We start from the raw sequence: 12952 nt of genomic DNA, 5'->3' as shown, positions 1-12952 counted from the left end.
CAAACATTCAGATTCACCGTGTATGGATGCATCACAGCCTTGAAAGTTCCAGTGAAGCTCATAAACATTAACCTGCTCATAGTAGATGCTCATACACTGGTCTTACTTGAGTATCAGAACCCACTTTATTTGACTGTATTGGCTAGCTGGAGGGAACCAAGCGATGAGGTTAGGCCAACTTTGGCACACGGTGATACTCACACGGATATTTCTCCCGACCGCATTGGGAACATTGGCTGAAACACTTTGTTCCTGTTTCCCAAAGAAAATGCAGTTCAGTTCGGATAAAATTAAGTCTTAGCACCAAGGGATTAAAAATGAAGCCAAACATTGCCGTGTTTGCCAGACCATAAGGCACAGCAGGATTTTAAAAGGAAATATTTGGGCGTAACCTCAAGACCACAAGATGCACGACAGTTTTAGGCGACTTTCCTTTCCCGAAGAAGGTGCGCCTTATGGTCCAGCAAATATGGCACGTGGTGGTGCTGAGAGGATGGGGTTGGGGTGCCTGCTCCATGCTATTATTAAGATGGCCACAAGGAGGGGTGCAGTTGACTCGTCCTTTTGTTGACTTTGCCCTCCATCCTCGCTCTTTAACCATGTGGGTGTTTGCCCCCCCTCCCTCCATTTCAATGATGGCAACAGAGACTCCCCAATTGAAAGGAAACTTTTGCTGGAAAGTGCAAGTATGCTGGTGGTGCGTAACAATAAGATCAGGTTCACACCTGAAATTACAGAGCATTTACAGCACAGAAACAGGCCATTCAGCCCAACAGGCCTATGCCAGTGTTTATGCTCCACATGAGCCTCTTCCCATCTTGCTTCAGCCAACTCTATCAACATAACCTTTTATTCCTCTCTCCCTCATATATTTACCCAGCTTCCCCTTAAATGAATCGATGCTATGCATCTCAACCAATCCATGTGGTAGCAATTTCCATGTGCTACCCAACCTCTGAGGAAAGGAGATTTCTCCTGACCTCCTTCTTGGATTTATTGGTGATTATCTTATACTAGTGACCTGTACTTTTGGAAATATTACCTCAAAGCCTCCTCTACTTTCTTCATCTTAAAGTCTGTGATTAGATCAGCTTTCAGTCTTCTCTTTCCTAGAGAAAAGAGCCGCTAATTATTCGGCCTTTCCTGATACTTGTAAAACAAAAACAGAAATACCTGGAAAAACTCAGCAGGTCTGGCAGCATCGGCGGAGAAGAACAAAGTTGACGTTTCGAGTCCTTATGACCCTTCAACAGAACTGATACTTGTACCCTCTCGGTTCTGGTATCGTCCTTGTAAATACTTGCTTCTGCTGAAAGCTGCAGAACCAAAGGGTTCTTTTGTGGAAATTTTTCTTCACAACTCGTCCGCATGGATGTGGGATCCCCGTCATTTTCTCATCGATATAACAGTACCGATAGGGGGCAGAGATCAAGCTCCCTCCTGCAATTTGTGGTCTCCAAAGCTTGTTTGAAATTTTGGAGAATTGTATTGCGGTGTCCCGTGTGGAACTGGCCCAGGCAGACTTGGAATATCCCAGGCTCTGTGCTAAGTATCATTGTATCATTGTTAATCAGGCTTGGCCATGAGCAAACCTGCCAGTGGAGATGGAGGGAACACTGGGAGGACCCATTGGCCATGATTTATATATAAGATGACCTAAGTCAGGAGTGAGTTATGGTCAGTGTAATGTCTGGCATGTAAATCATATCCTACAGGTTTTCATATGGTACTCTATTTACAGTAAGTGTTAAAGGTTAATTAGACAAAGGTGTAAAAATGTCGGGTTTAATGATGCATGATGTTCCTTTGTGGGTTGGTTCTGGTGGAGCTGAAGGCAGGGAGGTGCTAATTAATTTGCAAAAATACTGTAAGGATTTTGAATTTTTTTCTTTGCCAGCTCCTTCTCTTCACTCCAGGTTCTTCATGTGCAAATCCTTCAGTATCTCCACGGCTATTCTTCCCTTGAGCTTGCAAGCAAAGAAATACTTGCATTTGTATAGCACCATTCACGACCTCACAGCCAATGAAGTGTTTTTGAAGCATAGTCACTGTTGCAATGTAGGAAGGCCGCAGCTGACTTCCATACACTAAGCTCCCACACACAAACAGCAATGTGATCATGACCAGATCGCTTATTTTTAGGTGTTGGTTAGATATTGACTAAACCGGAGGGAAAAGCTCCCCTGCTGTTCAGAATGGGATTTTTGAAACCCGCCTGAGAGGGCAAACAGAGCCTTAATTTAACATCCCACGTGAAAGACCAGTGCCACAATGTGGCCAGCATTACACTGGGAGCATTGGGTTACATATTCCAGTCCCTGAAGTGGGACATGAACCCACCACTTTCTGGCTTCGAGGCAAGAGTGCTACCCTCTTGAACCACGCTGTGACATTGGAGCATTATGGATCTAGACCGTGAGTAAGAAGGTCCAATCAAAAGCGGGAGGGATTTGCGGCAATCGTTGTCACGGGTGTGATTTTACGTCATTTTAAGAAAAATGCCTTTAGCAGTAGGGGCAGCAGCAACTTTTCAAGGTTTAACAGTGTGAGTGCAGTTTAGAAGTTATGGGAAGGGCGTTTGTAAGTACACTACTGATTTAACTTAAAAAGGATGATTGTAAGTTATCGATGGTAAACAGCGTTTGTAAGTACCCATTTTACTTAGTGGGAGCATGGGACTGGTGTTTGTAAGTTTGTCGATGTTACAATAAACTGTAACATCACAGTTGTGAGCTTTAACCATTTTCTCTACCTGTACAGGTTCAGGCTGAGCCTCAGGATGGGATTTTCCGGCCCTGCTGAAAGTTAATGGAGTTTTGGCCGGGCTGCTGCATCCCCCACGGCGTAACCGGGAAATCCCGGGCTCAGCGTCGGCAGTATAAGAGGTGAGGTGTAGGTTCACCTACCTTCAGGAGCATTAGTCCAGGTGATGTGCTCCAGTCTCTGAAATCAGACGTGAACCCACCACCTTTTGGCTTAGAGTGATACCCATTGAACTGTGACATCAGAGTGACATTACAGAACTTGGCAGTGAGTGTCCTAAGGACACGGGAAGGTGGAAAGGGCAGAGCCCAACAGTCCGACCCTCAGTTTTCTCACATGCACGCACGCGCGCACCTATGCACCACACGCACCTATGCACCACACGCACCTATGCACCACACGCACCTATGCACCACACGCACCTATGCTCCACACGCACCTATGCTCCACACGCACCTATGCTCCACACGCACCTATGCTCCACACGCACCTATGCTCCACATGCACCTATGCTCCACACGCACCTATGCTCCACACGCACCTATACACCACAAACACACACACATACACGTTTTTTGGGATTGGTTGAATGGATAAGAGCTGCTCTTGCTGCTTACTTTTCCTCTCCCTCTCATTTTCCTGATTGCTGAGGGCAATAGGAAAACTGCTCTCACTGGTATCTGGGTGAGTTTGAATGTGTGACCTTTATTCTTGGCATGACTAACCCCCATTACCCAATGCAACATCTGGAAAGTTAGTTTAGAATGTTTGTGCTTTGAGAGCTTCCTTTCCAATGAAATTTCAAGTGAAATAGTTTCAGAAACCTGATCTCCTTGAGAAACAAAAGCAATTTCATTGCAATTATGTTATAAAGGTTGGAAGCGATGAGTTTGCCTGACAGCTCATTACCTTGATAATTAGCGTTTGGATGTCAGTATGCCAGCTTGGTTTATTAGGAGCACTTTCACCTCTGTCCGGGAAAGCTTTGGGTTCAGGCTTCGGCTATGCTGATATGTTAGTACAGTACCGTGGGAGTGCAGCATTGTAAGTGGCGTTGTCAGATGAGGTGTTAAACTGAGGTCCCACGTGCCCGTTTAAGTGGCAGAGAGAACCAAGGGAGTTTTCTCAATGTCCTGGCCAACATTCATCCCTCAAACAAAAGCAGATTAACTGGTTATTATCACATTGCTGTTTGCAGCACCTTGCTCTGCACAAATTGGCTGCCACATTCGCCTACAATGGCTGCACAAGTAATCCCTTAGCCATGAAGAACCTTGGCAGGTGAAAGGTGCTATGCAAATGCGAGTTTGTTCTTTTTTTTGGGGCATGCTTGACGCCCATATTCTTGATGGGTTTTATTGTGGCCTCTCCAGATCAGGGCTACCACTTCTCGATTTACCTGTGCGATGCTAAATTCAAGCTTTTGTTTCTTCATTTAATATTAGGTCGCCCTCCCCTGCAGCAGCACGAGTGAGTAAGGAAGGAGCTGCAAAGCAGTCAGGACCGACTGACCACTGCAGGGCTGGAGCGGTCCCAACGGGAAAGCCCATTGGAATTATTTACAGACCTGATTCCAGTGTGCTGCCTTCCCACTGGGCATTCAGTGAGCCGCTCTGTGTTTTAGACCAGGGTCTGAGTTTTAAATCAATTATTGATGCATTTAGAGGAATTGATGTAAACATGAAAGACTTTTCATTTCCGTGGCAACAGAACATGCTGGAACTACTCAGCTGGTCAGGCAGCATCCGTGGAGAGAAACAGAGTTAACGTTTCAGGTCGACAACTGATGAAAGGTCACAGGCCTGAAGCGTTAACTCTGCCTCTCCCCACAGATGCTGCCTGACCTGCTGAGTATCTCCAACATTTCCTGTTTCGATTTCAAATTTCCAGCCTCCGCAGTGTTTTGCTTTTGTTTCATTTCTGTAGCACCTTCTACGACCTCAGGATGTCCCAAAGCAGGTTAAGGTGGACAGAGTACTTGACAAGTATAGTGGCTGTTGCAATGTAGGAAACGCGACAGCCAATTTGCATGCAGGAAGCTCCCCCAAACAGCAATGTGACGATGACCCGATCATCTGTTTCTTTGATGTCAATTGAGGGGTAAAGATCGGCCCCAGGAAACCAGGGAGACCTCCCCTGCTCTTTTTCAAAATAGTGCCGTAGAATGTTTTACGTCCGCCTGAGAGCGCGTATAGGGCCTCGGCCTAAGGTCCCATCGGAAAGACAGCACCTCTGTCAGTGCAGCACTCCTTGAGCGGTGCATTACGATGTCAGCCGAAATGATGTGCTCAAGTCTCTTGAGTGAAGTCTCTAGCTCCGAGACGGGGGGTGCTAGCCGCTGAGACACAGCTTGTGCCTAATGTTTAAAATGGAGGTTGCTTTTTTTGGCCACATTTGCAGACAAATTGTCTGTATTTTTTTTACCCAGGTGAAATTTCTCTCATTGTCCGCTGAAAAGAATTGCAAAGCTTGCGGTCATATTTTTTGACGGAAAGCTCCTCTCAATAGCGTAAATGATTAACTGTAAAACCGGCCCTAGTCATTGTATATATGGCTAATGGCAGGCTGGGCATTGAGGTAGTTCACAAAGAGGTACAACCTGATCCCTAGCCAGTCACCTCTACTGGAAAACAAGCAGATATTAGGCTCAGCTGTGATGCACCCTTGGTCAAACAGCTTACCTGCATTCAACGCCAGGTGTGGTGAATTAGTTGAGGTAAAGTAGGGTTACAGATGCCCAGAGGGTCACCGTGAATCTCTGCCTCCAGGAGAGAGCAGATTAAACGGGACACGAATCTTTCTGTGCGTTCTGATTTTTGTCCCGATGTTTTTGCTCGATGTTCGTGGAGTTTGATGGATGATTTTAGGAGGTGAAGGGTTAAGCATTGACGCACGGCGTCGCAGTATGGGTTTGTTTGCGCCCTGTGGTGAGTTCTTCATCTACGTTAATCCAGAACAAAGGAACTACAAAGTACTAGTGCTGGAGTAGTGACCTCCATGTGGGCTCACCAAGCCCTTCCTCAGCAGCCTCTTAATTAACCTCTAGGAATTCACCCAGTACCTACTTAACAACAGTTGAACAAAATATTGCAGATGCTGGAAATCCGAACTATCGAGAGAAAATTAAGGGAAACACTCAGCAGGTCAGGCAGCATTTTTAAAAATTCATTCATGGGATGTAGGCATCTCTGGCTAGGCCAGCATTTATTGCCCATCCCTAATTGCCCTTGAGAAGGTGGTGGTGAGCTGCTGCCTTGAACCGCTGCAGTCCGTGTGGTGTAGGTACACCCACAGGGCTGTTAGGAAGGGAGTTCCAGGATTTTGACCCAGTGACAGTGAAGGAATGGCGATATATTTCCAAGTCAGGATGGTGTGTAGCTTGGAGGGGATCTTCCAGGTGCTGGCATTCCCATATGTCTGCTGCCCTTGTCCTTCTAGATGGTAGCGATCGTGGTTTTGGAAGGTGTTGTCTAAGGAGGCTTGGTGAATTCCTGCAGTGCATCTTGTAGATGGTACACACTGCTGCTACTGTTTTAAAAAGCCACATAAATACTGAAGCCTTAAAGAAACACACATCTGCACCTTGGCAAAAAAAATATACCATGCTAAATACAAAGTATTTTCTTCCTATTCTTATGAAACATTGTATCCTCTGACTTTTGGAGCAGAGGGAGAATTGCTTACAATATACCTGATGATCTGTCACATTTTGCTGTTACACAAAATTCTGTGCTAATCTTCCATAAGTTTGCGAAGGAATAGGCAGTCATTTGACACGCAGTCAGAATGATACTAGATATGAGGGACTTCTATGGAGACTGGGATTGTTCCCTTAGAGCTTTATCTTTATTCATTCACAGGATGTGGGTGTCACTGGCAAGGCCAGCATTTGTTGCCCATGCCTAATGGCTTGTTATGCCAGTTCAGAGGGCAGTTAACCCATTGCTGTGGTTCTGGAGTCACATGTGTTCACAGACTAGGTAAAGATTAAAGGTGGCAGATTTCCTTCCAAGATGGGTTTTTACGACAATCGATGATAGCTTCATAGTCACCATTACCGAGACTAGCTTTTTAATTCCAGATTTTATTAACAGCTGCCATGATGGGATTTGAACCTGGAGCATTAGCCTGGATCTCTGGTTTACTAGTCCAGTGACATTACCATTACACCAGCATCTCCCCTGGAAGTTTAAGGGGAGATTTAACAGAGGCGTTGAAAATGCTGAGAGGTTTTAATCGGATAAATGAGAAACTCTTTCCACTGAGTGTCGGCAACCAGGTTTAAGATAATTGGCACAAGAACCAGAGGGGAGCTGAGGATTTCTTGTTTTTCTTTAAACTCAGTGAATTGGTAAGATCGGGAACTAACTGCCTGAAAATATCAGGAATCAGTTTCAATAATAACTAAGGGGAACTGGAGATATACAATACTCGAGAAGGGGAAAAAAATCAGCAAAGCAAAGAGCAGCTAGAGGAAGAGAAATGGGACCAATTGGATAACCCTTTCAAAGGGCTGACACAAGCACAATGGGCCGAATGGATACCTTCTGTCTGAATGTTAGAATCATGTTACAGTGGCGTGCACGCCTTAAGTATGCAATTCAGAGCAACTGCCCTCGATTGGGGGAAAGATTAGGGATTCGCAAGTGTATAAAAAACAGTTCACACTGGGTGTTGTGGGGGGGGCCCAAGTGGAACCTGTGTCATTATTCTGTAGTCTTTGAAATAAACCTGGGTTAAGGAAAAGACTGGCTTCAGGTTCATCCTTTCCTCAATGTGTGAACAGTGAGATTAGCATTCTGTGCTGAATGACCCTGTAATGCCTGTAACCTGCATGACATCATTAAGGGGCAGCTAACTGTGCTTTTTGGAGAGAGAAGGAATTGTGGGATATGCTGGGGGCAAAAGAAGTGGGCTGGTGGGATTGAGCGAGGGGATTGTTGGGCCTAGAGGAAGTTCTTATGGTCTAAACATTTTCTCTTCCAGCCACAAAGGAACTTTGATCATCGATCGTAAAGTGTAAACCGCTTTGCAAGAGGGCCCTGCTGTTTCATCGGTTCAATGGAGAAAAGTAGTAATCAGGAACTCATAGAATGGGACGAAGAAATGCAGACCAACGTCAACAAGGGATTTTGCAGCCCGGATGATGTTCTGAATCTGTCTGGTGACCAAATAGACAACGTTGGGCTTTCACAACATGGCTCAGGAGGTGAGGCCAGCACCAGTTTTGGTGTCCACTATGTGAGCGGCATGGAGGAGACAAGTGGTGGGACACAACAGGAGCAGCCCCTCAGTGCTGAGATGGGTGCCGACCAGCTGATGAGGATTCCTCTGAGCTTGAGGGCAAAGCTGCACTATGAAAGCCAGTTTGCAGACCCTTCTGACGGTAAACCAGCCAGTCCATCAGGACGACAAGGAAAGGTTGGACACGCAGAAGCGATTAGCTCTGAAGAGGGACCAGTCATCACCAAGCTTGGGCCTGATCCCCCACACTCCACCCTGACTGAGAATTTGAGGACTTCTGCGGAGAATACGGGCGGCCAATTGAGTGCGAGTTCTTTTTCCTCTTGCCTGCCAGAGAATATTTTAGACGGGATGAACCTGAATGTGTCAGAAGTAGGAGGCAGGGAATTGTTGGCACCTTACACCCAAAAGGATCAGGGCATTCACACATTAAGTACTGCTCAGAGCACTGCCGTGGATCGGATATTGTACGGCTTTGATTTAACATGTGAACGAGATGGAGACCAATACACTTCGTTAGACCAGATGACCTACGAGTATGATGTGGCTTGTGGAGAGGACGAAGTGCAGTACACTTCTTTGGATCCAGTGTCCTATAGCTTTGATGTATCCTGTGAAGCTGATGATGATTTAAACACTTCAGTAGATCCAATGTCGTATGAGTTTGAAGTTTCTTGCACAAGAGACGATGATGAAATGGTATGTTTTAGTCAAAGTACCCTCGACGATGGCAAAATTGTAGACATTCCGACACCAAGTACCGGCAGTGGGAAGGCTATCAATGAAGCTCACAGTGCTCTCCAGTCATGGCCTGGTGCAGAGCTGGTTATAGGACCACTTGAGCATCAAAGCAATTTAGAAAGCTCTTCCAGTGTTTCACCCTTAAGGAATGAAGGCAGCTGCAAGAGAATGGCCGTGACTGAGATTTGTGTCGATGGGCCTCGGGACCAAATGCTGCCGATGAAAGAGGATCACCGACCGGAGCAAGCTGTAACAAGTTTGGGGAAGGATTGTATTCCTGGTAAGTCAAAAGGATGCATTGCAGAATTTAACTTCTTTGCTTGATGCTTGATTCACACCTGCAAGAGCAGGCATGTCAAGGCATATCCTCCAGCCAACAGTGGACACGCTCGATGCCATTACCAGCAATCAGAAATATCTTCCTCCTTTCTGTTAGTTTCTTTTTATTTGCTGATTATTCTCCCCCCTGTGCCCAGTAAGGTATTAACTTGCATTAGTGAATACTGATTACCGCCCTGCCCTCCATACGCCATTGTACTTGTCTAGTCATTGAGTATTAGCAAGTCTATTTGAATTCAGGGAACATCACAGCCTTGATCCTCTGATGTCTAAACCAGACGCGGCTGGATAGCAATTAAGAGCAAGAGCTGTGGCTGTTCACTCTTTCCCTTTGTAATTTGGACCCTGAAGATGGCCGGAGCCCTCTATTATTGCCCAAGCTGAGATTAGCTGGTCTGTGGCTCAAACATTTAAACTCATTGAGCTATTGGAGAAAACAATTAGAAGGATTGGTTGTTCCATCTTGTGGGAGCTGATGGTCCCCATTAGTGGCAAAAGAGAGCTGGATTGCCTCTTGACTGGGGAAGAGATTGTACCGTGTTGAAGGTAAGTGGATCACCAGGTAAGACTTTCCGTTTGATCTCCTGGACTGGTTCCGACCATCAGGTCAAATTTCCCAGAGTGTTTCCCCTCCCCCTCCCATATAGGCCATGATATTTCTTTTTGCACCTCTCAAGAGATCTCTAGCTGCAAGGGGTTGTAGGAAATATTAGCCATGTGTTATGGTCCCCATGGAGACCGATAACCATTAAAGGAAAGGAATCCCACAAAGCCAATGGAAATAAAACCGCTGGACAAGATATCACTTCTGAAAACTTTTACTGTAACAAACCAACATTATTTAAACATTAATTAACAGGTGAAAGATATGCCAAATAAAAAGTTAAAATTTCACTTTAAATAGTCAATATAACTTGGATAAGTCTCACATCGTTACAAGAACTCGGGTTAAGTCCCACACAAAAGTGGTACCACATGCAATCTCAGTCTTTCCATTTCAGCCTTTGTTTTGGAAGATCTCTCGCTTCCCATCCAGTAGTTTTGGTCCTCAAGCTGCCATGCTCAGCAGCTGTATCCCACCCGAAGTCCCGTGATACAGTTACCATTGACAAGGCACACGTCCAAGAGCCCCCCTTCACTTGGGTCAGAACAATCCTGATGGCACAGAATCCCAGAGACTCCCTTCTCTGACCCCTTTAAGTGATCTGGTGGGCTCTATCAACACTGAGTATTGTCCAATCCACAATCCCTCACCCTTCCTGTCTTCAATGTTCTGTCCGTTCCAACAGTAACACAGCCTGCTTCAGCACCAGGATCTGTTCGAAAACCACCAAACAGAAAACTGTTGCATTTGGAAAGATCTTTGCTTGTTTCCTCTTTACATGAATAGTGCATTCTGAACTGCCAAACAGAAAACACAGGCTAACTCAACCCCACTGCAGTTAGCTTCCTATTTACCCACTGCTTCTCAGTTGTTCATCCCCAATGGCAACCCCAGGTCACATGGGCATTTCTTGGAACCTAATAATGTCATAATCAGGAAACCGAGTAACCCTCCTTCAGAATACACCCCAGCCCACTTTAGTCTTAAAGGGGCATTGCACAAAAAGTAAATACATGCTTCCCAAAACACATGGTCATTACACACGTTGCTGCAGACTTCGTGAGGGTGGCCCATGCTTGATGGACCAGCTGGTCTTTCCCTGCCCACCATTATTGTGTTTTTTTTTTAAAGCATACTGGCAAGTATGGTTTCCGGGGTAACTGTGACATCTTACACCCAAGTTGCGGCAGGCTAACGGGAGAACCCCATGGAATGTCACTCAGAGTGTCGGCCCAGTTATTGCTGCCTTTCTCTCAAGTGGTTTGCTATCATGTTTTTTTTCAAGTATCATTACATGCACTGAGTGAAATGTTACAAAATAGGCTTTTGCCGATACTTCTGCCACGCTGTGGATTCACGTGTACTGCAGTTGCTACATTGTTGATGCAGATTGGGCACTTCACAATAGTGGCTCAATCGGTGTAACAACCGTCTGTTCTGGGTTGCAGATGGGAGTTATATTTTATCTGTCGCTCTTTAAACCGTTCCTTCTCTCTGCTGGTGACCAGGACACCACATGAAATGAGTGGGGACTGTTTTGACCCAGTACTTGCAATGCAAAGCTTTACCTAATTTGTCACTAAGCTAGAGGTGCTCAAAACTATGAGGGCTTTTGATGGCATGAATAAGGAGAAACAGTTTCCACTGGTGGGTGGGGCAGTACCTAGAGAACAGACGTTTAAGATAATTGGCATGAGAACCAGAGATGAGATGAAACAAAGTTTTGATGCGGCGAGTTGCTATGATCAGGTATGTGTTGCCCGAAAGGGTGGTGGAAGCAGACTTAATGGTGACTTTCAAAAGGGAATTGGATAAATAGTTGATGAGGAAAGATTTGCAGGGCAATGGGGAAATAAGAGAGACGTAGGACGAATTGAATAGCTCTTTCAAAGCTCTGGCACAAGCATGATGGGCCAAATGGCCTCCTCTTGTGCTGTGTGAACCTAGAAACTGGCAGTCTTTTTGAGAACAGCCACAGTGTAGGTAATGTTAGGAGTCCAAAAGGAGGTACGCTATTCTGCGGTTCGGGCTAAGTTCATTGTTGAGGCAGATGATGGCTTATTCTTTATTCGGCCAGGCTATATTTGATCTGGAAGTGCTGGATGCTGACCATGGGCGTGCAGCATGCAAAGCATTCCATTCCATAATGAGCACATCGCCGTGACCATTGTAAAATCCAGACTCCCAACCGCTGCCATTTTCCTTTCTATCTTAATCCATCTCAGGATGTGGACGTCGCCAGCAAGGCCGGGATTTAGCGTGCGCCCCTCCTTGTTTTGTGAAGCGGGTGGTGGGGGCCTACTTCCTGACCCGCTGCAGTCCGTCCAGTGAAGGCGCTCCCTTCTGATGCCCTCCTTGCCTACCAGATCACTTGTGGCCTCCCACAGGCTTGAACATGCCCAGGGTCAGGGGCAATAAATGCTGGCCTGACCAGCGACCCCCCCCAACATCCCATGAACGAGTAACAAGAAAAGCCCCTATTGATTTGTTGGAGTGCGGTCTCTGCCTCACATGGTGATAACTCAGTTCAGTGACTCGCCAGCTGGCATGGTTACCCTACCTGCCCACCACATATCCAGTAGTCCTGAGGCCTCCTGAGTTCTTGGGGCCCATCGACCACTCCCTTAAATCCTCTGGTACAACTTTCAGAAAATCATCTCTTTAACCTTAGCGCACTCACTCATACATTGTCTTCCCTTTAACCTTAATTTTAATGTGCCTCACATTTCTGTCACCAGTTTGCCAGCATTGGTTCTCTTGTTTTTAAATTTACAACAATGCGCTGCTGCTGTGAAAGGAAATAAAAAGACTTGCATTCCTATAGCGCATGGTCCTCAGGACATCCCAACTCACTTTATAGCCAACAAAGTACTTATGGAATGGAGTCACCGTGGTAACATAGGAAAAGCAGCAGGCAGTTTGTGCTCCCACAACAGAAAGTGCACAAGAACTCACAACACAAGTAATGGGAGCAGGAGTAGACCACATGGCCAGTCTAGCCTGCTCCGCCATTTAATACGATCATGGCTGATTTTGGGCTTCAACTCCACTTACCCGCCTGCTCCCCATATCCTTTGATTTCTTGAGAGACCAAAAATCTGTCAATCCCGGCCTTAAATGTATTCAGCGATGGAGCATCCACAAGCCTCTGGGTTAGAGAATTCCAAAGATTCACAACCCTTTGACTGAAGTAATTTCTCCTCATCTCAGTCCCAAATGATCGGCCCCTTATCCTGAGACTTTAGATTCTCCCCTAATCCT

At 45.9% G+C, this 12952-nt stretch overlaps 1 protein-coding gene across 1 annotated transcript in view; it reads left to right on the top strand.

Moving 5' to 3' along the window:
- Positions 1 to 12952, top strand: part of LOC144668818 (uncharacterized) — a 144636-nt gene that overhangs the window by 5747 nt on the left and 125937 nt on the right. Inside the window, exons 4-5 of the mRNA XM_078531193.1 lie at positions 2761 to 2885; positions 7750 to 9028. Coding sequence (XP_078387319.1) covers positions 7825 to 9028 — 1204 coding nt within the window. The 5' untranslated portion in view covers positions 2761 to 2885; positions 7750 to 7824. The remainder of the gene's footprint in view (positions 1 to 2760; positions 2886 to 7749; positions 9029 to 12952) is intronic.

Source organism: Cetorhinus maximus, chromosome 28 (assembly GCF_964194155.1).
Source record: "Cetorhinus maximus chromosome 28, sCetMax3.hap1.1, whole genome shotgun sequence".
NCBI lineage: Eukaryota > Metazoa > Chordata > Chondrichthyes > Lamniformes > Cetorhinidae > Cetorhinus > Cetorhinus maximus.
This window is presented reverse-complemented; position numbering and strand designations above follow the sequence as displayed.